Source organism: Narcine bancroftii, chromosome 11 (assembly GCF_036971445.1).
Source record: "Narcine bancroftii isolate sNarBan1 chromosome 11, sNarBan1.hap1, whole genome shotgun sequence".
Classification (NCBI taxonomy): Eukaryota; Metazoa; Chordata; class Chondrichthyes; order Torpediniformes; family Narcinidae; genus Narcine; species Narcine bancroftii.
In genome coordinates, this window is record NC_091479.1 from 16,459,803 (window position 1) to 16,487,578 (window position 27,776).

The 27,776-nt window shown below is 45.2% G+C and overlaps 1 protein-coding gene across 1 annotated transcript; it reads right to left on the reverse strand.

Annotated features, from left to right (window-relative positions):
* Positions 1-541: 541 nt before the first annotated feature.
* On the reverse strand, positions 542-23,568 carry LOC138745558 (uncharacterized). The gene is made up of 12 exons (XM_069902709.1): positions 22,524-23,568; positions 19,162-19,220; positions 15,574-15,728; positions 12,981-13,114; positions 12,810-12,874; positions 11,260-11,405; positions 9,423-9,547; positions 8,673-8,731; positions 6,282-6,427; positions 4,565-4,791; positions 3,605-3,694; positions 542-2,379 (listed from the first exon to the last, which is right to left on the reverse strand). The coding sequence occupies exons 1-12, from the start codon at positions 23,286-23,288 to the stop codon at positions 2,356-2,358; spliced, it is 1,995 nt and encodes a 664-aa protein (XP_069758810.1). The 5' UTR covers positions 23,289-23,568; the 3' UTR covers positions 542-2,355.
* Between the last annotated feature and the right edge of the window lie 4,208 nt (positions 23,569-27,776).

The window sequence follows — 27,776 nt, forward strand, 5'->3', positions numbered from 1 at the left end:
GTAGGTGAGGACGAGGGGAATCCTGTCTTTGATGCGGGCAGGAGTGCGGAGGGGATCAGGGCAGATGTGCAGATAATGGACGATAAACGGGGTGCGGACCAAGTTGATGGAGGTAGAGGGAAAATGTTTGAAGGAGGAGGACATCTCCGATGATCTGGCATTACTTATCCTGGGAGAAAATGTGGCAGAGATGGAGGGATTGGGAGAAGGGAATGGAATTCTTACAGGGGACAGGGTGTCAAGAGGTGTCGTCGAAAAGTTGTGAAGAATAATCAGTCTGAACACGCCTGGAGTGAAAGTTTAAGATCTGCATTCTTGAATACCACCAGGAAGTTTGCACTAAACAAAATCCATCGCTCTTCCAAGGGTGCTGACCAAGCTAATTGTTGACAGGCAGATGTAATGTTTGACCTTATGATTACTTCTGACGCATGAAAGGAACTGGTGTGGCCCTGATTGATAATGGCTAAAGTCAACAAGCAGGTTGGGTCTGGGAATTTTTATATAAACTCTTTTGTTTAAACAAAGCAAATATAAAAGATTCTGATTTGTAACAAATATTTATTTTATAGTAAACACATTTACAACAAAAAAAATACGTTCAGAAAAATAGATCTGCGTTTATATTTGTTAATTTGCCGTTTTTTTAAAATAGCATTTTTATGCTTAACTGTAAAAATTATCCCTTAGGTTCAATTGAATTCAATTCAGTGTCGCAAGGGGAGTTAATTTATGGCCCTTGGAAACAGCTTTTAATGATTTATTCTGGGAACTGCCTTCTTTTTGAAACATTTGGCACCTTTCAAGGCGAGTGAAAATTGGTTGCCAGAGCAAGTTCTGACTGATGGCAGGAAATGGACGATCGGCTGGTCTTCAGCTTGCATGGGCAAAGATAATTTCAACCGCTCCTGCTTTCCGTCAACTCAGAAGACTGCAGGAGACTTTATCTTGTAAAGTGCAGGTTATGAGATTTTTGTCTTTCTGTTCCTACTGGTTACAAAACTAACTTCAAGCTCCCTTTGTAATAAAAAAGAATCAGTATAGACTTTGCAACCAGAAGAACTAGCTTATATATAATTAGGATTACACATTACTCTATGGTTCTTAATGCAGCGCTAAACAGAGCCATTGCAAGTTCAAACAACCTTGAGGCCTGCTTGGTTTAATATTCAGTAAGATCAGCATTTCAAAATTAGCTAGGTTGATTTGCAATATATTTCAATTGAGAACATAGTCCCATATCATTATATTAGGTTTCACCTTATTTTTAATGAATGCCCATTGAAGTTACTAAAGGTTAGTAGAAAGATGCAAGACAATACGTGCGTAATTTAAATCTTTAAATGAGAAGACAATCTATACTCTTGCGTTCCTGTTTTCAGGCCCTACCAACCAGCGCGTATACTCTGCGCCCCTGTTTCCCAGGACTGGTTCTATCCCCAACCATTAGCTGGTTCATACTGGCGTGCGTTCCGTAGTTTACCCATGGACCCAGTCCGGATTATATATGATGGCCAAAGACCAAAGGTTAAATGTGGCAGGTCAAGGTGATCGGCGAGCGCCTCTCAGCATTGGTACCTTTGTTCTGGTTACCTGCTCCTCAATGTTGGCTACTGCCGCATGCGCTTTGAAATTCTTCACTGCATTACCCGGACAAAGCCTCCCTCCCGCAGAGGGCCTTTTGTAAGTGAGTGCATTGATTGAACCTAGCCCTGACCCCTTAACGAATGGCTGACGCAGCATTGCTGCAGGACAGGCGTCCCGATAGCTTTATAAATATCGTGTTCTCCTAATCTCAAAGTGCATAATAAGTTAAAACAGTGCTGAGGGCCAGGAAGGTAAAGTGATGGCGTAACACTCTGCCACGCTACTGTGTGTAGCGGCTGGGTTAAAAATGCGATTGGCATCAGAGCTACATGGAGACAGCAGGGATCCGCTGACTTGTCTGTTTGATCTTTCCGAAGGTGTAACTTCGATCCTTTTGCTGAGATGTCGATCATTCAATGCGGGCTCACTTCAGGTCAGGGCATTGGCACACCAGAGACCAATCAGCGATTCAGCCAAACCACGATTCAGGTTGTCTTCAATTTTTAACACAAAGGACGTGTACATCAGTTCAAAGACAGAAGTTTTTCTTTTTAAAAAGGCAAAACTCCCATCCAAAATAAATTCTGGATAAAGCCCCGTCACAAGGTGGGTGAACCGAGTGGTTCTTGTTTTGATGTCAAGGAATTAGCAGTTCATTTGGTTACACCTGCATTAGTTTAAGATGGTTCGTTAGATAAGCAATCAAACTCAGTATCAGTTTATCCATCTGAATCCACCAGGCTTCTGTCTGCTCTCCTGGTTGAGTCATCAGTTGAAGTTGTACGAGCGGTCCTGGAGGGACAGAAGAACATGTGTTACTGTGGGGAAAGCACTATGACTTTAAAGTCTTTCTTGTAATAATAGTGGCAAAGCCAAGAAATTACCTCCGAAGTCAAGGTAAAGAAACCGTATTAATTGCACAAATCAAAACCTTTTGAGGGAAGTCCCAAGAGGGTGGCCTGGTTAGCGTGGCAGCAATTCGAATCCAGCACTGTTGCCAGGAGATCAAACTGCCGTGTAAAATGGGGTTAACTGGGCTAACGCTGCAGTGACGCGGCAATTTGAAAGGGTCTGACCGGGTCCCTGACCTACCTCAGAGGTAGTCAGGGAACCCAGGTAAACATACCTAGCTCGCATCCACGGCCGATTTGAAAACTAAAAGACCCACTTATTCCGGTGATGTCAATGCTGGCATGCGTGCGTCACTGGGCGGCCAGCATCCGAATGTCCGGCAGTACTTCTGGTGAGTGCATGACGCGTTATCCCCCTTAAGTTGCCGAGCTGGCAATTTAATGGGTCGATTTCACCCTGTGATTTGAAAGGTGCTTTACCCCAACAGTACAGGAGGTCTACCCAGGGGCTGCCGTGACCTGAGTGGGTTTCCTCTAGATCCTCCAAAAGAAAATGGTTGGGGTTTGTAGATTAATTAGGGTATTTGGGCGCCACAGGCTCATGGGCCGGAAGTGGTTGTTAATGCACTATATCTGTAAAATTAAAATGGTTCTGTCATCCAAAGAAAGTAGGTGAAAATGGCTTGCAAAAGCACACGCTCAAATGTGAAACTTCACTGTATTAATATTAAAGGCAGTCTTCTGAGTCCCAGAATCAGATACTGAGTCACCTGTAGAACGGGTATGTGCACTGCAAAGATTAGGGCGGCTCGGTTAGAGCCACGCTGTCACGGCGCCAGCGACCTGGGTTCGAATCCCGCACTGTCCGTCAGGAGTTTGCACATTCTCCCCGTGTCTATGTGGATCTTTTCCCCCAGGTGTTCCAGTTTCCTCCCGCCGTTCAAAACCTACTGGTGGGGTCGGTGGGGGGGGGGTTGTTGAAGGTTAATTGGGTGCAATTGGGTGGCATGGGCTCATGGACCGGAAGGGCCTAAAAAATGTAATCCAAATTAAGGAAAGCAAAATAGGGCAACGATGCCACTCTGGGTACAAAGGGCGATAACGCAATTTAAGTTGCAGTGATTCTGCATTCAGATACAGGCATATCGGCTCAGGATGTTTCTTACCTCAAATATCGGGTGTGTCAGATCCAAATGGTCAGGTGATTCCAACCGGAAGGCATTTGCCACTTTGGAACAATATCCTGTCTTTATGAACTGTGGGAGGGAAAAAATGAAACACATTAGCATTCAGAGAATTATAGGTGCTTGAGGGCCATCCAATACCATCATGGCTGATCACACAACCTCAGTGCCTTATTCCCTCTACCCCTTTAACCATAAGGGCAGCCTTCAACAGCCTTTTGAGCAGAGTTCCACAGCTCCCTGAGTGAAGACGTTTCTCCTCATCTCAGTCCCAAATGGCAACCCCCCCCCACCCGAGTTCCCAATGGCAGAAACGTTCTTCCTGCATCTGACCTGTTTGAATGAAATCGCCTTGAGTCCTACTCAGTGGTGAAGGTGATAACCCCTGGTCTAGGCAGCCTTTGTTGGTACATCAGTGCTGCCATTCCCTCTTGCTCCCCAGTAGACCCAGAGCTTTACCACGGCAGGTAGATCAAATTCACAGAAATCGCTTTTATGTGTGGCGGTAACATGGAAGTCTGACCCCCATCTATTTGTGGAGAGGAGGACTTCGAAGAGGACGAGCTGCATTCCACTTGAAAAGGTCACATACAAACTCAGGAAGGGATGTACACCTTCCTAAAAATCTGGCAGCCTTATTTAGAGCATATAGGTACCTCACTGGCACCAATCTAGGGTTACGATCGCTACTGGCCAGCCAGTGGACCTTTGTAAAGGTGTTGACATTGTGGTGTTATCACATCTCCCTGTGTTTTACTGTACGCACTGACAATGGGATGCTTTTTTTTCTCTGTTTAATAGGACATATAGAGGGGAGGGGGTTTTCATGTTTTGCATTTGGTATGATTGTTAAATATATTAAATTGATAAATAAAATATTACAAAAAGAAATGTCTCCACAGCCGCGCCGTGCACGGCTGGCCGGTCCTTTGGGGAACTCACCAGGACAATAAGGAAGGGGAGTGAGAGGATAGCCAAGCCACACATGATGATGATGGCCACAGCGTAACCTGGGAAAGGTCTTCCTGGAGCAGGCTGGTTAACAGTCGCACTGGTGCTGGCTGTGGACGTGCTGGCTGTGGACGTGCTGGCTGTGGAGGTGCTGGCTGTCGACGTCCTGGCTATCGAAGTGCTGGCTGTCGTGCTGGTGGTTGTAGATGGAACAGCTGCTGTGAAGGAGAAGTATTTTCTTTAATATATTTGAGCCATTTCAAATTTGCTGTCCGCGTACATTCGCGACATCACATACAACCCTGAGATTCCTTTGTCCTGCGGGCCAGGCAGAATTTCTACTTATCAGAAGTGTAAATTGTAACTCAAGAAAAAGAGGTGTTTACAAAAGAGAGATAAACAAATGAAAATAAACAGTGCAAATACAAAAAAAAAGTCAATAGTAAATAAGGTGCAAAGTCTGAGTCCTTAAATGAGTCCTTGATGGAGTTTGTTGTTGAGGGGTCTGATGGAGTTGTTCCTGAAACCTGGTGGTGCAAGTCTTGTGGCCCCTACACCTCTTTCCTGATGGCAGTACTGAGAAGAGAGCGTGTGCTGGGTGGTGGGGTCTTTGGTGATCGTTGCTGCTCTCCCACGGCAGCGTTCCTGTAAACGTTCTCGGTGGCGGGGGAGGGTTTGGCCTGTGACGTCCTGGGCTGCATCTGCTGCCTTGTGCTTGAACCCGAGTGAGTTTTCAGTGGCGAGCAAGCTGAAGGAGAGGCATAGATAGGGATAAACCTCTTTCCCAGAGCGACAATGGCCAACACTTGAGGACATCACGTTAAGATGTGTGGAGGAAGGGTTCAGGGGAGATGTCACAGAGTGATGGGTGCCTGGAATACATTGATGGTGGTTGTGAGATCTGGTACTACTGGGACATTCAAAAGGTGCTTGGATGTAAGAAAAATAGAGGGTTATGGGCTGTGAGGTTGGAAGGATTAGATAGCTGGCGGAGATGGTTTACGTAGTTTGGCACAATATCGTAGGCCCAAGGGCCTGTTCTGTTCTATGTAAGCCAAAAAGTTTACATTTTAATTTAAATTAATTAAAGTTCCAAGATATAAGCAGATAGATTGGAGGAACAACACCTCACCTTCTGACTGGGCACTCACCAACCGGATGGCATTAATTATCAACCTCTGGCTTTTGTTAAACCCCCACCCCACCCCACCCCACCCCCTTCCTCTCCTCTCCCCATCTCCTTTTGCACAGACGTGATAAATTCTCACCTAGTCCCTGACCACATGCAATTCACACCTTTTGTTGTCTGGATTCCTCCCCCATTGTTTGAATCCTGAGACTTTCTGATACATCCTGCCTTTTCTGATTTTTCCCTTGAAGAAGGGCTCAGGCCCGAAACGTCAGCGATATATCTTTGTCTCCTATGGGTGCTGAAAAGACCAGCCGAGATCCTCCAGCATTTCGGTACGTTTACTACAATCACAGCATCTGCAGCCGATCGTGTTTCACTCTTGTCCCAGCCAGTCACATTCCTTGCCCCGGTCTACATCTTCTTCCACTGGTTTCAGAGTCATTTCCCACTACCTCCCTCTATGAGATCTCTCGGATGCTGGATTCAAGCGTATTGCCATCTCAAATAATGTTTTTCCCCCTCTGCCTGTTTAGCCCAATTCATCCTGGATCTGGTTCGTTCAGAACTATGACGTACTTGTGTTGGTCAGGTGGTTTACATCCAACATCAGATCCATACTCCTAAATTGTGCAGAGTTATTGGCCAATGTTTGGATTACTTCATCTTTCGTGCTTGTATTCGGTTGAAAATTTAAAACCACGTTACTTAGAACGGAGCCATTCCTAGAGGACAAAAGGAAGGGTTAATTTGATGAATAATAATTTGATATTATTGCCTTGACCATATTCCAACTATTAATGAAAACATACACAGAGTCAAGTTTATTGTCATCTGATTGTACAAGTGCAACCTGACGCAACCGTGTTCTCCGGTCTTCAGTGCAAAGCACATCGAAACATAACACTCATTTAGACAAACACATATACAGGACACATTTATATATGCTGTACAAATAAAGAAATATTGTTTTGTGAATATGAGAGTCTTGGAAGGTTAGTATGAGCAGTTCCTTTGGTCGCTTAGCATTCTCACTCTCCATGGGAAGAACATAGAGCATTACAGCACGATACAGGCCCTTCAGCCTACAGTGTTGTGCTGACCTAGATATGTACCAAAAAATGAAACCCTCCCTACCTTATAACCCTCCATTTTTCTTTAATCCATGAGCCTCTTAAATGCTCCTAATGTTTCAGCCTCCATCACCACCCCTGGCAAGGTGTCCCAGGCACCCACAACTCTCTGTGTAAAAGAAAAACTTACCCCTAAGATGTCCTCAAGTGTTTGCTACTCCCACCCTTTGGTGTGTGTACTGAAATTGTCGTCTCTCTATTTGATGACTGGTATCTTCCTGTCAAAACCCAGGAGGAACTCAGCGGGCCCTCCTCAAGATATGAATGAAATGTCCCTGAATTAAGGCTGGGGAAAGAAAGGGGAGTGGGGGGGGGGGAGGAAAGAATGGGAGGGGGAGGAGTATATCATCCAGCCACAACTTGTGGAGGAAAGATTGACAGTACAGTAGAAGTCCAAAAATCTGGATGACAGAAATCCAGACCACTTGAGTATCTGGACTGTAGTGATAGAGTGCTAGTGACACTCCAGACCACTGGAGGGAGATGGAAACTAGTTTGTTGCAGCTCAGTTGAATTCAGGATGGATGCCTCCACACGGGGTTATGAGTTCTATACCTTATAAAGTATAGAAGTTTTCAAAGAATCTAAGTTTCATTATTACAATAAAAGTGGACTTGGTGAAAACTCTCAAACTTTTTCACTGTAGCAGGTTTTTTTTGTGCGTGCGTGTGTAAGTGCCACAGATGCACAGCGACAGCAAGCAAACACACTTGTTGACTTTATTCTTCTTTAAAACTGATTGTTTTGATAAACAAAGCACGCTGTATTTGCTAATGAGAAAACTATCAAAATTTGCCTGCTCATCTCTTCTTTATTCCTCCTTAAATTTGAATTTTAAAAGTACTGCCCGAGAATCAGGAAAATCCAGTCTGACCCAATCCCTGAGCAGTCCTGATTTTAGGGCTTCAGGTGTATTCTTTTAGCTGTTGGTGACGATGGGATACTGATGATAAACTGCTCATGCAAACCAACCGAGATTCTACTCTTGATTAAACAGTAATTATTTATTTTTAATATTTGTCTATCTGCACTGCGTTCGTATAGTTTGTGTCTGTGCGTGTTATGCCTGTGTTGTGTGCTTGCGTGTTTTTGCACCAAGAACCGGAGAATGCTGTTTTGCCAGGTTGTGGTGCCCCCTTGGAGCGCCTCACAAACTGAAGGATGAACGTGACGATCCAGCGGGCTGCATGAGGACCACAACGCAGCCCCCCCCCCCAATTGGCCACAAGTAAAGGAGCTCACCTGGCCTATCAAGGAAAGTGGATTGCAAATTACTTAAAGTGGGATGTGAGTGGAAAGAAAGAGGTTGAGAACCACTGGGTTAGATTGTTGTGGAGTACGTTTCAATAGGTTGTTGGAACATTGTGCGCTGAAGTGCCGGTACTGTACTGTAATATTTTATAACTGGGGCGGGCAACATTTTTTAAAAATTGCACATTCCACCTTAAGTAATCCCTAGGCCATCGGTGCTTAAGGTAGGATGTGGGTGGAAAGAAAAAGTTTGAAAACCCGTGTTTTAACCGCACCTCATTGACTCGTTATGTGCAAGGTTTCAGAACTCCAATGGAAATGGGCCAATGTCAGTTTTTCTCAAGCAAAATATTTCAGTGACCCCATTGGGTCTCGAGCAGTGGTTCACTCACACGTCACCTTAAACAGTGCCTCACCATTCAGGGAGCATGTATGGCATAGGGATTGCTTAAGGTGGAAAGTGAGTTTTTGGAAAAAAAAGAGGTGCCCGCCCCTGCTCTATAAGGAAGGTATCCCCGAAACAAATCGCTTTTTTGTATTTGTACCCCCTTTGCTTTCTTTGTTGAGTGTCGGAGAGGGTACTTACTCAAATCCAATAACTACGACATCCAGGAATTCAGGATTGCTTCTATAAATATTGTTCACCTGGACCACAAGGAGACAGTAGTAGATGTTTTAACATAAGGCAGATGGGAAATTACATACGTTCTCTTTATCAGTAAAATATCAATTAACACATATCTTACAATATTACTTGTAGCGCACAAAAAGAGCTAGAGACTCCTTCTCCAGCCTTAGCCTTAAGCTTCCCTCCTTTTCTTGGACACCTCACCCTGACCTTTTATCCACGCCGGATCTTTTCATTTCCAAGTGTGCCACAGAGATATTAACCATCTCGACCTTAAATGTACTTATTTACAAGGGTGTGGAAGCCAATTCGGGGCCCTATGAAACCCACCAAGCCCGAGGGGTTTTTGGAGGATGGAGCGCACGGGAGATCCCTTGCAGGTCACAGGGAGAACGAGCAAATTCCTCATGAACAGCGGCGGATTAGAATCCGGGCCGCTGGCCTTATGCAGTTTGTGCCACTCATTCAATTCACCTGTTCCCTCAAGGCGAAAATAACTGCAAGTTTTCTTGTTTACCGTAATATCAGCTCAAAGCTACGTGGAGGTTTTAGTACAATGTCTGGGTGCTGACGGTGAAAGTTTGATGCCTCTTTAAACCGTGTGTTGAATCAACTATCTGAATTAAGTGTCATCCCAACCCATAAGCAGAAGGATTGTCGGCAAAATAAAGTCTTCTCGCAGCACCCCAGTGCAAGCGGGATACATACTGTGTTCGTCGTTCTGGTGCTGAGGTTCTGGAACAAGGTGCTTCCTCTATCGCTGAGCTCATTTGAAAAATCTATATTCATGTAACGAAGCTGAATTTGAAATTTATCCGTTGGAAGGGAAAGGCCTGCGGGAGGAGAAACAACAGTGCATCAAGCCTAAGAGTTCCTTTTCGGTCACACTTCCCACTCTCTCTCAGTCCTAAACTAAATGGGAAGGGGCTGGGTGGGACAGACTCATGGGCCGGAAGGGCCTGTAAACCATCGTGCTGCATGTCCGCTGTTCTGCATGTTCTTTGCCAGCACAGATTTATTGGCATTGTTGCCCAATTGAACGCCTGCCTGCATATATTCCTTGTCTTCCTGTGGAAATTGATCCATTTCCCGCTGCTTCTTAAGTGACCTGATAGATTTCTATTTCCTGTCCAGAGATACAAGGGATTTTATAGGAACACAGTCGCCTCATGGTGAAAACCTGTGAAATGGGAACATCATAAATGGGGAGGGAGGATACGTTATTCAACGTAAAATTGGAATAAAGGAATGGTATTTTAGGTCCACAGAAAGGAAATGCACAAGAGATCTAAGTGTGGAACATACGATTAAAAATGTGAATTTCATCAGCTTGACCAGAGAGGCTGGAGAACACGCAGGTGGTAGGCAGCCGGTGGCTCGAGGCGCGGAACCCACGCAGGCTGCTCGGCGACTGGTGTCGAGAGTCTCACACCCAGGCTGCGGGCCGCTGGACCCTGGCTCGAGACTGGCTGAAGGGGCACCCGGTACCGGAACCAAGCCACAAGGGGGCGCTGGAGGCTTGTATCTGGAGCTCAGGTTGCCAATGGTTTGGACTGGGGGGGGCTGCAGGAGGCGAATCTACAGTGTTCAAAGAGTCTAGTGGGGGGGGAGATTGTCTTTTACTTCTCCTTTTTTCTGGCGGTAAGGGGCGCTGGGCAATTTCTGATGATGGCGAATTTTTTTCTCCCTTACAGTAGATCAAAGGAAATTTCATGTAATATCACATTTTCTGTTTTATTACATGAATCTTAAATCATTTGTTGCCATACAAGTTGTATTTGGGTAGAGTTGGTAATGTCATTTAGTACAGGGCGGTCGTGTGACATTCGCAACATTTTAATTGTAATGTCTAAGCCGTTTAATGTTGAGTGAAAGGAGGTAGAGTGAAATGTGAGGAGATTGGGTAGCCTTCTCTACATCAGAGAGACTGGACTCAGACTGGGAGATCGCTTCGCCAAACACCTTCGCTCTGCCTCCTTCAGTGGCAGTGGGCGGCCAACCGTTTCAATTTTGCGCCCCCACTCCCGCACTGACATGTCTGTCCATGTCCCACCAAAACCACCCGCATATTGGAAAAGCAACACTTAATTTTCCATCTGGACAGCATTAAGATCGACTCTTCCGGTTTCTGCTAGCCCACTCTCCGTTCTCCCTCCCTTCCCTTTCCCTCTGTCTTCTTTCCTCCACCCCCTCCCCTCTCCATTCACAGAGCCTTCCCCCCTCCCCCATATGCTGGTGTGCCCTCCGTCCCTTATCCACCTATTGCCTCCTGCCTTTTGAACTATGCTGGTATCCCTGCCCCTCATTCCGCCCCCCCCCCCCCCCAACATCTTGTCCGGGCGCCTGCCGACATTATTCCACACTTGGATGAAGTGCTGAAGCCCTAAATGTCGGTTAGGTATCTTTATCTTTCCTATGTAAAGGACACTGTTTGACCTGCTGAGTTTCTCCGGCGACATGTTTTTACTTCAGCCCACAGTGGTCCGGAGACTTTAGTGTTTTACCGGACACAGAAAGTTGGAAACTGCCACCCCCGAAATCTTACCATTGACTTGAATGGAAGATATGTCAATGTCAAAGCCTGAATCAGAAATATTTCTGATAAGTAAATCGCGCAACATTGTCCTGTTTTCTGGTATAATCGTGCTGACCTCGACTTCTGCTGTCACCTTCACCATTGTCATGTTGTCCCTGAAAATAAACAAGAGCTCATGTTTTGGAGGGTTTGACCCCAATAATTTACCTGACGTCTGGCTCACCAGCCTATAATTTTCCAGGGTTACCTTGGAGCCTTTTTTAAAACAACGTGAGCTACCCTCCAATCCTCTGGCACCACATATTTGAAATATTTCTGCCAGGTCCCCCACAATTTTTACACTAGACTCCCTCAAAGTCCAAGGGAATATCTTGCCAGGCCCTGGGGATTTATCCACCCTTATTTGCTTTAAAACAGCAAGCTCTTCTTCCTCCTCAATCGGTAGAGGTTTCATGACCTCATTGCTTGTTTTCCTTACTTCCCACGACCCTGTGGCTGTTTAATGAGTGGCTGCCGGCGGGAGCGGGGACCTGGGGCTGCCGGCGGGAGCGGGAACTTTGGGCTGCTGGTGGGACCGGGAACTTTGGGCTGCCGTGGGGAGCTGGGACCACTTTATACTTTTAATACAGGCTATCTACTTGCACAGTAGTCTTAATAAAGATTTTTTTAAAAAAAGATTTGGCCACATGTGGGTGGTTGTAACTTGCGTAGGTTGGAAGTCCAGGGCTATCTGTATATTAATTTACTATATAAAATACACCATTTGGCCTGTTGGGTTTCTCCAGCAATGTATTTCTACTTCATCAAAGTTTTTACTTGCTGCAGTGAAAAAGGTATTTGTAAAGATAAAGTATAAAAGTAAATGAATTAATTGAAAGAAACAATAAATATTTAATGCAGAAACAATGATTTGCAAAAGAAAGACCATGATTAATGTGTCAGGGGGAAGTTGAAGAATCTGATAGCTGTTGGAAATTGTTCTTTAGATCAGTGAATGCAGGGGACTGGCACAGAGGAGGAGTTGAGGTAGGGGTCCATCATTCATGATCATATTGAACAGCGGGACTGGTTTGATTGTTGCTCTCGATTGACCAAATTACAAGCCTCTGATAACAGCTGGGTGTGGGGGACGTAGGAATGGCCGCCTCACCTTGTAAAGAGAGGGGGGAGGGAGATGGTGCTCGCCACCATTAAAATGTTACCACCGGCTCTGAATCTGATGCCATTCACGGCGCATGGTCGCCTCCCTTGTAACAGCCCACCTCCACAGATCCCGCCGCCCCACAGAGTGCGGATGGTTGTCGCCACAAGGGCGGCCCGGTGAGCGTAGCAGTGAGCGCCACACTCTCACAGTGCCAGTGACCAGGGTTCAACTCCCTCGCCGTCTGTAAGGCGTTTGTAAGTAACCCTGCGTGGGTTTCCTCCGGGTGCTCCAGTTTCCTTCAAAACACACTGGGTGGGGGTGGGGGGGGTGTGGTATAGGTGTTATTGGATGGCCCCGGCGCATAAGTCAAGGGACTGTCCACCTCAATTTAAAATTTAACGTTAAGGAAACATACCTGAAAGTGACAGTATAGTTGGATGTGGAGCCTTGGCCAAATACGGAAATCAAAATTTTTTCAAGCTGTTGGATTCAAAAGATAAGGGTCAGCTGGACAAACGGTGGACTTCACTTGAAGCTGCTTTTGACATACTGAATAGAAAACATCAGCAATTTACTGTTAACGTACCCAAGTTACCACAGAATTCCGGAGGTTTGTAAATTCATTCGAAGCACTGTTGTTGAGGCCACTGTTGAAAACCCTATTTTCTATCACATAGGAAATGGTAAGAGAAATTGGGTCCACATTGTCCAGCTTTTTATCTGTGGAATGAATCACGATACATAAATATTTCTGGGTGTTTAAATATCTTTGTACAACAGAGCTCTGTAGTTTTTTTCTTTACTGTCTTGCCACTGAGCCTTACCCAATCCATTCTTTAACAGAATTGCGGGCACAACTCAATTTTCTTTCACAATGTATTGATACGGTCCACTTGATAACGATAGCCTATCACCGTGGTGATCCAACCACGGCACTGGGCCGCGTGCCCACCAGCCAACTGCTGTGCCTGCAGGAAGGCCACCTGGGAGGCCGACTCCACCTGGCCGGCTGTCAAAAGACCCGCATATAGACTTGAGCCAGCCCCTCCCCGGTCAGTTGCACGTGGAGGTACCGAGACTAGAGCTGGTGTACGACAGAGTTTAAGTGGATTAAAACCCGTGGTACAGTCTTTTCTGCGTTTTGTGTCTGCTTGCGGCACCACGGCGCACCACAATTCAAGCCTACACCGCCGTTCAATATGATCATGGCTGATCACGGTTCCTGCCTTCTCCCCCTACCCCCTGATCCCCTTAGCCACAAGGGCCAAATCTAACCTACTCTTAAATATTGACAAGGAACCGGCCTCAACTACTTCCTGTGGCAAAGAATTCCACAGATCCACCACCCTGCGAGAGAAGACATTTTTCCTCATCTCAGTCCTAAAAAACTTCCCCCTTATCCTTAAACTGTGACCCCTGGTTCTGGTTTTTCCCAGCATTGGAAACAACCTACCTGCGTCTAGTCTGTCTAAACCCTTAAGAATTTTATATGTTTCCATAAGATCCCCCCTCAGTCTTCTAGATTCCAGAGAATACAAACCTAGTCTATCCAACCTTTCTTCATAAGCAAGACCTTCCATCCCTGGTATCAGTCTAGTGAACCCTCTCTGCACCTCCTCCATGGCAAGGATGTCCTTCCTCAGATAAGGAGACCAAAACTGCACGCGGTACTCCAGGTAGGGTCTCATCAAGGCCCTGTCCAGCCATAGTAGGATCTCTGTACTCCTTGACTCAAATCCTCTTCCTAGGAATGCCAACATAGCATTCGCCTTCCTCATCGCCTGCTGCCCCTGCGTCTGATGCACAGCAACACCCAAGTCTCTCTGCATCTCCCCTTTTTCTAAACAGATACCATTTGGATAATAGTCCTCTTTCCTGTTCTTACCTCCAAGGTGGATAACCTTGCATTTATCCAAAAAATCCAACTCCAATAGTATACATTAAAGAACTGATGTGAGTGAGGGATTCCGAATACCGCCTGACAGTGAATGACTTTATTTACAGAAAATCTGTGAGGGAAGATCGCAACAGGGAGAAGGCCTATGCACGCACACACCAATGTACTAGAGTACACAGTGCCATTACCTACAATCAAGGAAAGAACCAAAACGATATCCACCACCCCTTGACTCAGGGCGGGCATGGCTCTATGCTACTCAGCACACCAACTTAGATGGTACCAATGCACGCCAAATGATTTTTCCAGCCCTGTTCCACGGCACTCGGTCTGGAGTGAAGCAGGGTGGTCCCACGGAGATGGTAAAGAGGAAGAAGCGAGCGTACGTGGCACTGATCATAATACCCGAGGGCTGGAGAGACCAGTCCAGGTCAATGACTCGGTGCCAGCAAGGTCTAATTGATTAGGAAGACCAATGGCCCAAGGCCATTGGTACTTGATACTTGTAACTCGATATTAATGTACTATATTGTTATGTATTTTGCACATGTTAAAACCAAGCAAAAGATTGAAAAAGAAAGATAGAGGTACATAAGTTGTTTCCATTCATGGGGGAACCCAGAACTAAGCCTCAAGATTCTGGATAGTAGATTTAGGATGGAGATGAGGAGGAACTGCTTTTCCCAGAGGGCAGTGACTCTATGGAATTCTCTGCCCCTGGAAGCTAGTTCAATAAATCAAGGCAAGATTGGATAGATTTGTACATGATAAAGGAATTAAGGGATTATGGGGAAAAGGCAGGTCGGTGGAGATGAGCCCATCGTCAGATCAGCCATGTTCTTATTGAATGGCAGAGCCAGTTCGATGGGCCGAACAGCCGACTCCTGCTCCTATTTATGTTCTTATGCTCCTCCCACCCTTCAAAAAATGTACAGGGCTCGTAGGTTAATTGGTGTATTTTGGGGCATGTGGGCTCATGGTCTGGAAGGGCCGGTTACCGTGCATTTGAAAAATGTAAATGATCTCACTGGGCCCATCCTCCAAGCTAAATAGCAAGCAAAGTAATTTTTTTTAAATCCAGAAGGTGCTAGAAATCTAAAATATAAACTTCAAGCATGTACAACCCCTCATTGGTAATGAGGAGGGAGTTAGGAAGAGTCTATTCTCGCCCCAAATACCTGATTTTCTGACCCGAGTTGTCAGCCCCATCAGTGAATGAATCACACAACCAATCAGATACCCCTTCCAACGTCATATCTGCTGCACGTTTTTCAACACTTACCACCAGACTGGATGGTCGAACGATTAATCGCCAGGCCCTCCAAGGTTGTTCTGTTCTCCAACTGCTCTGCGAATATCTTTATCACTTCTGAATCAGAAGGTGCTATGGTCAAGTTGTCAAAAAACAGGGTACTGTTTGTTTGAATGGACCCTTCGCTGGAAAAGAAAAATAAATTAATCTGGCAATATATTATTAACAGGAATACTCAATTAATTTCATATCCAACAGTACCATTTTGAGCTCAAGTAGAGTTTACTGCAAGAACTTACTGGCTTTGAACAATCAATCAAACCTATTTTGTACCCAACAGCCTTTGTCAGTGCAACTGAGCCCTTGTGTTCCAAGGGAAACTGAAGGTACAATTTGAGCGATTAGAGCTTACTTGATTGAAAACAATGAATATATCTTAATCAAAATGTCACATCACTTCCTGCTTGTAAAATCAACCTTCCAATTTAAAAATATGAAAACCAGTGGTTTTCAAACTGTCCCCTGCCCCAAACTTAAGTGATCCCTATGCCATCGGTGCTCTGGATTACTTAAGGTGGGATGCGAGTGGAAAGAAAAGGTTTGAAAACCCCCGTTTTAATCGTCCCTTATTGACTCGTTATGTGCACGGTTTCATAGCTCCAAAGGAAATGGACCAATGACGATTTTTCTAAAGCAAAATATTTCAATAATGATTGGGTCTAGAGCAGCGGTTCTCAACCTTCCCTTCCCACTCAATCCCTTACCAATCACAGAGCACTTATGGCATAGGGATTGTTTAAGGTGGAATGTGAGTTTAGGGGGGCAGTTTGAAATCCACTGCCATAAACCATAAGACACAGGAGCGGAATTAAACCATTCGGCCCATTGAGTCCGCCCCATTACTCCATCATGGCTGATTTACTGCTCTTTTCAACCCCATTAGGTTACCTTCTCCTCATAATCCTTGTCCCTTCCTGATCAAGAATATATCTCCCTCCACCTTAAATATACCCAATAATTTAGCTTCCATCGCTTTCCATGGCAAAAAATTCCACAAATTCACCACCATCTGGGTAAAGAAAATCCTCCTCATCTGTGTTGTAAAGGGACCTCTTTTTTGCATTCCACTGATTTGACACCACTGGCCACTGGCAGCCAACCAGACAAGCCCTCTTTTATCCCCACTCTCTGCCTCCTGCCAGCCATCCATGCTCGTACTTATCCCACAATACCGTGGGCTCTCATCTTTCTTAGCGGCCTCAAGGGCGGAACCTTGTCAAAGGCCTTCTGAAAATCCAGGTAAATCACATCCACTGACTCTCCTTCATCTGTCCTTCCTGTTAATTCCTCAAAGAATTCCAACAGGTCTTTTAGGCAAGATCCCTCCTTCAGGAAACCATGAGCTGATTTCACCATGTACCTCATCCTTAATAACAGAATCTTTTTTCTTTGGCTTGGCTTCGCGGACGAAGATTTATGGAGGGGGTAAATGTCCACGTCAGCTGCAGGCTCGTTTGTGGCTGACAAGTCCGATGCGGGACAGGCAGACACGGTTGCAGCGGTTGCAGGGGAAAATTGGTTGGTTGGGGTTGGGTGTTGGGTTTTTCCTCCTTTGCCTTTTGCCAGTGAGGTGGGCTCTGCGGTCTTCTTCAAAGGAGGTTGCTGCCCGCCAAACTGTGAGGCGCCAAGATGCACGGTTTGAGGCGATATCAGCCCTCTGGCGGTGGTCAATGTGGCAGGCACCAAGAGATTTCTTTAGGCAATCCTTGTACCTTTTCTTTGGTGCACCTCTGTCACGGTGGCCAGTGGAGAGCTCGCCATATAACACGATCTTGGGAAGGCGATGGTCCTCCATTCTGGAGACGTGACCCACCCAGCGCAGCTGGATCTTCAGCAGCGTGGACTCGATGCTGTCGACCTCTGCCATCTCAAGTACTTCGACATTAGGGATGAAAGCGCTCCAATGAATGTTGAGGATGGAGCGGAGACAACGCTGGTGGAAGCGTTCTAGAATTCTAACATCTTAGCAACCACCCAAGTCAAGCTAACTGACCTGTAATTTCCGGCCTTTTGCTTCCCTCCTTTCTTAAACAGTGGCGTGGTGTGCAGTTTTCCAGCCCTCCGGAATCTAGCGACTCCTGAAAGATCATTCCCAACACCCCCGCAATTTCAAAACTCCCTGGGGGGAGGTGTCGCTCATTTGGTCCAGGCGATTTATCCACCCTCAGACCTTTTCCAGTGCCTTCCCCAGTGATAACACCCACTACAAAACCCCCCCCCCCCACCCTTAACACTCTCGAATTTTTGCCCCGCAGTGAAGACAGAGGTAAAATACTTATGGGGTTCAACCACCATTTCTTTGACACCCATTACTATCTCCCCAGTCTATACTGCTCTTTAAAAACCCTCTTTTATGCTGCTGTCTAGCTTACCTTCGTAGTTCATCTCTTCTCTACTTTATTGCTTTTTTTTTTCCGTTGCCTTCTGTTGACTTTTAAAAGCTTCTCAATCCTCTGGTTTCCCACTCATTTTTGCTCCTTCCCTCCCTTCAGAATTCGTCCTGCTAGCTCAGAAACCTCAGCCTCAACTGCTCTGCTGTCATCCCTTCTCATGTCCGCTTCCAAGCAGTTTCCTCTCTCCGACCTCCCTAGTTCTCTTTTGAGCATTGCAGCAAAGATACAGGCCCTTCTGGTCTAGGCCAAACTCTTTCTTTCTGCTGAGTCCCATTGCCCTGCACTCAGTCCATCCATGCACCTGTCCAAATTCTTATTAAACGTTAAAATTGAGCCTGCATCCACCTCTCTATGTGTGAAGAAGTTCCCTCTAAGGTCCCTCCTTTTCACCATTAGCCCATGTCCTCTGGCTTGCATCTGTCTAGTTTCTCCCTCTTTAACTGCCGGGTGAATTCTCTCATATCGTGATCACTCGGGGATCTTTTGCCTTCAGTCCCGTTATCAACTCTGGTTCATTACACGACACCCAAACCAGAATTGCCATTTCCCTGGTCAACTCAGCCACAACCTGTCCTCAAAAGCCGTCACAAAGGCACTCTTGGGATCCAGTGTCAACCTGGTTTTTCCAATCGCATCACGTTCCCCATGATTGTTGTAACCTTGCCACTTTTTGTATGCCTTTAGGTAAACCCCCCACCTCACCCTCATCTGGTTCCATTATCTTTATCCACTCCTTGTATTTATTTTTAAACATAAGAACATGAAACAGCAATAAGAGTTGGCTGTCTGGCCCATTAAGCCTGCTCCACCATTCAATGAGATCATGGCTGATCTCCACCTACCTGCCCACATCCCTTAATTCCCCTACTGTGTAAAAATCCATCCAGCTCTAGCTCTACAGAGGCTGAGGGGCACGACTGAGGTAGAAGAGATTAGAAGACACTTAGAGGGGGTCTTTTTCACAGGATGGAATTGTCAAATGCAAGAGGATGTGGGTTTCATGTGAGAGGGTAAGAATTTAAAGATTTACAAGGCGCGATTTCTTACCCGGGGAGCGTCAGGAATGCCCTGCCGACAGAGGTGGTAGGGAGCAGAAATGATAGCAAAAGTGTTCAGTCAGATTCTTGAACGGGTGGGGCATTGAGGGCGATAGATCATGCCTTACCTGAATGAATTGACCTTTGAACGGGAGAAACCTGGGACGTTCCTGTATGACTGATCGAGCTTTTAAAAAAAAAATACAGCATATTGATATTTGCTTGTAATAAATTTTGATAAGCAAGTATTGACAGTAATGACTTTAAACAGTTGAAATTTAGAAATGCTCAAATATATTATCTTTAACATTGTCAAGGTGGCACACTGAAATTATGTATCCCTGTGGAAAAAAAGGACATAATTTAAGAAGTAAATATTCTATATTTTAACAAGTTTGGCACCCGTATTCTCAGGTAATGGGATTCAATTTTTACCCCTCAGACCCCATAGAATTCTCCTCTGTGTGCTTGTGTTAGAACTGAAGAGACATCTCTCTTGTATGTGTGTGTGTATATATATTTGTATACTTTATTATTCAATTTGTATTTTTTCTTTCTTTTTTGGGGTGGAAAGTTGGGATGGGTTGAAAACCATCATGTATGTCCCCAATCTGTTCTTTTTTGATATTTTATATATTATAATAATTGTAGTTCAGGCGTGTATGGAGTATTAAAATATTCAGAAAAGAGCTCTATTATTAGTGCTCTTGCTTCTGGGCCAGGAGGTTGTAAGTTCCACTCTGAAAGCTTGAGAACTTCTTTCAATTCCATCTTCTCTCTAATAGAAGCTACTGATTATAATGAATACCCATTATTGGCAAAAGAATTTACAGTGCCGTGGAACAAAATACCCGGGTGGTTTTCAGATGGTACCGCGTGATCATTTGGACCCACAGCATGGAAACGGGCCTTTTGGCTGCCTGAGCTAGCCCCACCTGCCTGCACTTGGCCCAAAATCATCCATGCACATGTGATAATTGTTCCCCATCCCCATCCTTTCTTTTGCAGCCCATTCTAATTCCTTTCCAATCCCTGTATGAAAAATTGACACCTCTGGTCTCCTTTAACTATCACATTGAATCTTGTTTTTGACTCCTCAACCATGGGAAAAAATCAGTGTCCGTTCAGCTTATTGACATCACTTATTATTTCCTGCATCTCTTTAAGGGTTTCCCTCAGTGTCCTGTGCTCCAAGGGAAAGGTTCTAGCCTAACCATTCTCTCTTTTTTGTAACTTTGGTCCTGGTGACATGCATATGAACCTCTTTTGCATCCTTCCCATTTTAATGCTACCCTCCTTATATAGGGTGACTACAACTGCCCACAATATCCCACGTTACTTCGCCAGTGCCTTGAACAACTGTTACATGACCTCCCCACTCATGTACCAATCAAAGCAACCAAGCCAAGCTCCATCTTCATTGTCTTGTCTACCTGTGTTGGCACTTTCAGGGGTCTATGTACCTTTACCTTGAGGTCTCTCTTATCCACAACACTTTCCAGAGCCTTACTATTACAGGATGACATAAAATCCCAAAGCTTTTTGCATTTATCATTGTGTTTCGCTATTTATTAAATATGAGAACTATTAGGTATAGGCCATTCAGCCCATATTACCCATGCCAGCAAGCTGTGGGGCAACCCAGTTGGTGTTGGTCTCATTCAGGAAATTGCTTCCCAAAAATTCTCCTTTGAAGAATAAAATGATTGATTCCATTCATGTCGATTGCACACAGGAGACGTCTCCCATCAAATGTCCTGAGGGAAATTTCTATATATATCTCGGGTGAGGCCACACTTAGAATTGAATTCAGGTCACCTCATTACAGGGAAGATGATAAAGCTCTAGAGAGGGTTCAAAGGATGATTGGAAAATGAGGTAAGGTTAACAGGGCTCCTTTAAAACAAAGGAGGATGAGAGGTAACTTTCATAGAGGTGTAAATGATCACGAGAGGCCTAGATAAGCTGGACGGCCAGCACCTTTTTCCCAGGATGTACAAAGTGAAGGGAGGAAAGTTTAGGGAAGGCAATAGGGGGTAAGTTTCTGTTTACACAGAAGTTTGTGAGCGCTTGGAATGCCTTGCCAGGGGTGGTGGTACAGGCAATTAAGAAATTTTTAGACGGGTTGTGGGGGGTGGGGGGTTGAAGGGTAAGACAGGTGCACATGAATGTAAAAAAATAGAGGGTGGGTTTAGCTTTTTTTTGGTAGGTATATAAAGGATCAGCACTGTGGGCTGAAGCAATGTTCCCTCTAATTTTTGGTAGTAAGTGTGTGCAAAGATTTTATGTGGTGCAAATTTTTTTTGCATGTGACAAAAGTCTGTGCACACTGAAGGCTTGTGCAAATGTAAACTTGAAATCATTTTGGCCCAGCCTATTTCTCATGGCGAATAAAACAGTACTGGCATGTTTTAACATAACACAAGTATGACTGCCTTCTATGAAGTAACGGGATTTAGTTAACATTTTATTCTATACTTTGAACTGGGTAACTAAACTTTTGTGCACACATTATTTTCCCTTGTGTGCTGGTCGCAAAATGCGCACAGCTTACAGGGAACAATGGGCTGAAGATCCTGTACTGTGCTGTAATTTTCTACGGTCTATATGTTCCGAGTTCTGCCATCACCAGCTGCACTGTTATCAATGTCCACCAACGTTATAAACGTCTGGGAGAATCAGCAGACTGGTGCAGGGCATGAAAACACTCCCAGCCGAGGAGAAGCCTGGGAGAAGACCCTGCAGGGTGCGAGACCTCAGCTGCGAGCCAGCACAGGACTCAGCGGAGGAATGACTCACACCAGGCCACGGGGCTGCTGGAGACCGGCTTATGGGAACCAGGGGTCGGGATCCGTGGAGGGGGTTAGGAACCAGGGGACGAGGAGGAGACCCGATCGCCAGGAGTTCAAGCTCGCCACTGGAACAGGCAGGAGGCCAGGCAGCCAGGGAAGTTACTGGAGGTCATGAGGCAGAGGGCGTCGAAGGCAGTGTTGGGATCCACGGACACTCGGTGTCTCCGAGGGGACATCCTTTTCATTTCTCGCAAGGTGGCTCTTTGCGTGCCTTTACGGGCAAACAGGATCCTTGCACCTTGTGCCACAAATAAAGCTGATTACAGTAAATACCCCATTATCCAGAATTCAAGCAACTGGAATTTGCCTCAAGCAACCGGCAAAACAAAAACTAAATGGGTTAAAATACAAAGGTTTAACATTGGCATCCCCAAGGTCAGTTCACCAATCCATGCAACACGCAATCTCAAGCAACCAGCAAATTCATGTATCAGGCATCTACCAATCCCCACAGGTGCTGGACACCAGGGGTTTTACTGTAAAAGAAAATATGCCGCTTTGAATATAGACAAATGAAAAAAAGCAAACTTCACCACAATAAGAGTGCAGGAAAAACAATTACACATTAATTTTATGATCCAATAGAAATAGAATTACAAGAAATGGGTAATGAGCTGAAAAGAGGTTCAGAAACTTACTCCTCTTTCCACTCTCCGAGCCAATGCTTTGAATTGAGGCGTTGATGGATCATTTAAGCTTTCATTAAATGGCTCCATTATACTAAATAGTAGGACTGGATTGCGAAACAAAACTGCTGGTAGCTTTGTTGCACCAGTAATGAGATCAGTTCCATTTGAAGGCTGAGTTGATCTGGCAGTAGTTGGTGAAGAGATAGTAGATTGAGTTGCACTGGTGGACGTTGGTGGTGAGGTTGTAGATTGAGTTGTACCAGTGGACGTTGGTGGTGAGGTTGTAGATTGAATTGTACTGGTGGACGTTGATGAGGTTGTAGATTGAGTTGTACTGGTGGACGTTGGTGGTGAGGTGGTCGATTGAGTTGTACTAGTGGACATTGGTGGTGAGGTGGTCGATTGAGTTGTACTGGTGGACGTTGGTGGTGAGGTGGTCGATTGAGTTGTACTAGTGGACATTGGTGGTGAGGTGGTCGATTGAGTTGTACTTGTGGACGTTGGTGGTGAGGTGGTCGATTGAGTTGTACTTGTGGACGTTGGTGGTGACATGGTCGATTGAGTTGTACTTAAGGATGTTGGTGGTGAGGTGGTCGATTGAGTTGTACCGGTGGACGTTGGTGGTGAGGTGGTCGATTGAGTTGTACTTGTGGACGTTGGTGGTGAGGTGGTCGATTGAGTTGTACTTGTGGACGTTGGTAGTGAGGTGGTTGATTGAGTTGTACTTGTGGACGTTGGTGGTGACGTGGTCGATTGAGTTGTACTTGTGGACATTGGTGGTGAAGTAGTCGATTGAGTTGTACTTGTAGACGTTGGTGGTGAGGTGGTCGATTGAGTTGTACTGGTGGATGTTGGTGGTGAGGAGGTAGATTGAGTTGTACCAGTAGACGTTGGTGGTGAGGTGGTAGATTGAGTTGTACCGGTGGACGTTGGTGGTGAGGTGGTAGATTGAGTTCTACTGGTGGACGTTGGTGGTGAGGTAGTAGATTGAGTTGTACCAGTGGAGGTTGGTAGGGAGGAAGAGGAAGTGAAGGATGTTGATCCTGCTGCAGCTGAATTAACAGGAGTGGATGAGGTTACTTGCACTGTAGAGCCAGTAGATATGGTTGAAGATGTGCTTGATCTCTGTGTGGTACCAGTGGATGTTGTTGGTGACTCTGTAGTTGAGGATTGAGTTGTACGAGATGTTGTTGTTGATGTCTCTGTAGTTGACGACTGAGTTGTAACGGGTGTTGTTTGTGACACTGTAGTTGATGATTGAGTTGTAATAGGTGTTGTTTGTGACACTGTAGTTGATGATTGAGTTGTAACGGGTGTTGTTGGTGACTCTGTAGTTGATGACTGAGTTGTAACGGGTGTTGTTGGTGACTCTGTAGTTGATGATTGAGTTGTAACGGGTGTTGTTGGTGTCTCTGTAGTTGATGACTGAGTTGTAACGGGTGTTGTTGTTGACTCTGTAGTTGATGATTGAGTTGTAACGGGTGTTGTTGGTGACTCTGTAGTTGATGACTGAGTTGTAACAGGTGTTGTTGGTGACTCTGTAGTTGATGACTGAGTTGTAACGGGTGTTGTTGGTGACTCTGTAGTTGATGATTGAGTTGTAACGGGTGTTGTTGGTGACTCTGTAGTTGATGTGTGAGTTGTAATGGGTGTTGTTGGTGACTCTGTAGTTGATGACTGAGTTGTAACGGGTGTTGTTGGTGACTCTGTAGTTGATGACTGAGTTGTAACGGGTGTTGTTGGTGACTCTGTAGTTGATGACTGAGTTGTAACGGGTGTTGTTGGTGACTCTGTAGTTGATGACTGAGTTGTAACGGGTGTTGTTGGTGACTCAGTAGTTGATGACTGAGTTGTACCTGGTGTAGTTGGTGACTCTGTAGTTGATGATTGAGTTGTAACGGGGGTTGTTGGTGACTCTGTAGTTGATGATTGAGTTGTAACGGGGGTTGTTGGTGACTCTGTAGTTGATGACTGAGTTGTAACGGGTGTTGTTGGTGACTCTGTAGTTGATGATTGAGTTGTAACGGGTGTTGTTGATGACTCTGTAGTTGATGATTGAGTTGTAATGGGTGTTGTTGGTGACTCTGTAGTTGATGACTGAGTTGTAACGGGTGTTGTTGGTGATTCTGTAGTTGATGATTGAGTTGTAACGGGTGTTGTTGGTGACTCTGTAGTTGATGATTGAGTTGTAACGGGGGTTGTTGGTGACTCTGTAGTTGATGACTGAGTTGTAACGGGTGTTGTTGGTGACTCTGTAGTTGATGACTGAGTTGTAACGGGTGTTGTTGGTGACTCTGTAGTTGATGACTGAGTTGTAACGGGTGTTGTTGGTGACTCTGTAGTTGATGACTGAGTTGTAACGGGTGTTGTTGGTGACTCTGTAGTTGATGATTGAGTTGTAACGGGTGTTGTTGGTGACTCTGTAGTTGATGACTGAGTTGTAACGGGTGATGTTGGTGACTCTGTAGTGGATGTGTGAGTTGTAACGGGTGTTGTTGGTGACTCTGTAGTTGATGACTGAGTTGTAATGGGGGTTGTTGGTGACTCTGTAGTTGATGACTGAGTTGTAACGGGGGTTGTTGGTGACTCTGTAGTTGATGATTGAGTTGTAACGGGTGTTGTTGGTGACTCTGTAGTTGATGATTGAGTAGTAACGGGTGTTGTTGGTGACTCTGTAGTTGATGATTGAGTTGTACCGGGTGTTGTTGGTGACTCTGTAGTTGATGATTGAGTTGTAACGGGTGTTGTTGGTGACTCTGTAGTTGATGATTGAGTTGTAACGGGTGTTGTTGGTGACTCTGTAGTTGATGATTGAGTTGTAACGGGTGTTGTTGGTGACTCTGTAGTTGATGATTGAGTTGTAACGGGTGTTGTTGGTGACTCTGTAGTTGATGATTGAGTTGTACCGGGTGTTGTTGGTGACTCTGTAGTTGATGACTGAGTTGTAACGGGTGTTGTTGGTGACTCTGTAGTTGATGATTGAGTTGTAACGGGTGTAGTTGGTGACTCTGTAGTTGATGATTGAGTTGTAACGGGTGTTGTTGGTGACTCTGTAGTTGATGACTGAGTTGTAACGGGTGTTGTTGGTGACTCTGTAGTTGTTGATTGAGTTGTAACGGGTGTTGTTGGTGACTTTGTAGTTGATGACTGAGTTGTAACGGGTGTTGTTGGTGACTCTGTAGTTGATGATTGAGTTGTAACGGGTGTTGTTGTTGTCTCTGTAGTTGATGACTGAGTTGTAACGGGTGTTGTTGGTGACTCTGTAGTTGATGACTGAGTTGTAACGGGTGTTGTTGGTGACTCTGTAGTTGATGACTGAGTTGTAACGGGTGTTGTTGGTGACTCTGTAGTTGATAATTGAGTTGTAACGGGTGTTGTTGGTGACTCTGTAGTTGATGTGTGAGTTGTAATGGGTGTTGTTGTTAACTCTGTAGTTGATGATTGAGTTGTAACGGGTGTTGTTGGTGACTCTGTAGTTGATGATTGAGTTGTAACGGGTGTTGATGGTGACACTGTAGTTGATGACTGAGTTGTAACGGGTGTTGTTGGTGACTCTGTAGTTGATGATTGAGTTGTAATGGGGGTTGTTGGTGACTCTGTAGTTGATGACTGAGTTGTAACGGGTGTTGTTGGTGACTCAGTAGTTGATGAATGAGTTGTACCGGGTGTTGTTGGTGACTCTGTAGTTGATGATTGAGTTGTAACGGGTGTTGTTGGTGACTCTGTAGTTGATGACTGAGTTGTAACGGGTGTTGTTGGTGACTCTGTAGTTGATGATTGAGTTGTAACGGGTGTTGTTGGTGACTCTGTAGTTGATGACTGAGTTGTAATGGGTGTTGTTGGTGACTCTCTAGTTGATGACTGAGTTGTAACGGGTGTTGTTGGTGACTCTGTAGTTGATGACTGAGTTGTAACGGGTGTTGTTGGTGACTCTGTAGTTGATGATTGAGTTGTAACGGGGGTTGTTGGTGACTCTGTAGTTGATGACTGAGTTGTAACGGGTGTTGTTGGTGACTCTGTAGTTGATGACTGAGTTGTAACGGGTGTTGTTGGTGACTCTGTAGTTGATGACTGAGTTGTAACGGGTGTTGTTGGTGACTCTGTAGTTGATGATTGAGTTGTAACGGGTGTTGTTGGTGACTCTGTAGTTGATGATTGAGTTGTAACGGGTGTTGTTGGTGACTCTGTAGTTGATGACTGAGTTGTAACGGGTGTTGTTGGTGACTCTGTAGTTGATGACTGAGTTGTAACAGGTGTTGTTGGTGACTCTGTAGTTGATGATTGAGTTGTAACGGGTGTTGTTGGTGACTCTGTAGTTGATGACTGAGTTGTAACGGGTGTTGTTGGTGACTCTGTAGTTGATGATTGAGTTGTAACGGGTGTTGTTGGTGACTCTGTAGTTGATGATTGAGTTGTAATGGGTGTTGTTGGTGACTCTATAGTTGATGATTGAGTTGTAACGGGTGTTGTTGGTGACTCTGTAGTTGATGATTGAGTTGTAACGGGTGTTGTTGGTGACTCTGTAGTTGATGATTGAGTTGTAACGGGTGTTGTTGGTGACTCTGTAGTTGATGATTGAGTTGTACCGGGTGTTGTTGGTGACTCTGTAGTTGATGACTGAGTTGTAACGGGTGTTGTTGGTGACTCTGTAGTTGATGATTGAGTTGTAACGGGTGTTGTTGGTGACTCTGTAGTTGATGACTGACTTGTAACGGGTGTTGTTGGTGACTCTGTAGTTGATGACTGAGTTGTAACGGGTGTTGTTGGTGACTCTGTAGTTGATGATTGAGTTGTAACGGGTGTTGTTGGTGACTCTGTAGTTGATGACTGAGTTGTAACGGGTGTTGTTGGTGACTCTGTAGTTGATGACTGAGTTGTAACGGGTGTTGTTGGTGACTCTGTAGTTGATGATTGAGTTGTAACGGGTGTTGTTGGTGACTCTGTAGTTGATGACTGAGTTGTAACGGGTGTTGTTGGTGACTCTGTAGTTGATGATTGAGTTGTAACGGGTGTTGTTGGTGACTCTGTAGTTGATGACTGAATTGTACCGGGGGTTGTTGGTGACTCTGTAGTTGATGATTGAGTTGTAATGGGTGTTGTTGGTGACTCTGTAGTTGATGACTGAGTTGTAACGGGTGTTGTTGGTGACTCTGTAGTTGATGACTGAGTTGTAACGGGGGTTGTTGGTGACTCTGTAGTTGATGATTGAGTTGTAACGGGTGTTGTTGGTGACCCTGTAGTTGATGACTGAGTTGTAACGGG

What these genes read in the sequence shown, in the direction of transcription:
- LOC138745558 (XM_069902709.1), bottom strand. Translation starts at nt 23,288, where the DNA reads ATGTCCACAAGTACAACTCAATCGACCACGTCACCACCAACGTCCACA. An exon ending in ATCTTCCATTCAAGTCAATG is followed by an intron (nt 9,548 to 11,259) that starts GTAAGATTTCGG and finishes CTCCTCCCGCAG; the next exon opens with GCCTTTCCCTTCCAACGGAT. An exon ending in GTCGTAGTTATTGGATTTGA is followed by an intron (nt 6,428 to 8,672) that starts GTAAGTACCCTC and finishes TTTGTCCTCTAG; the next exon opens with GAATGGCTCCGTTCTAAGTA.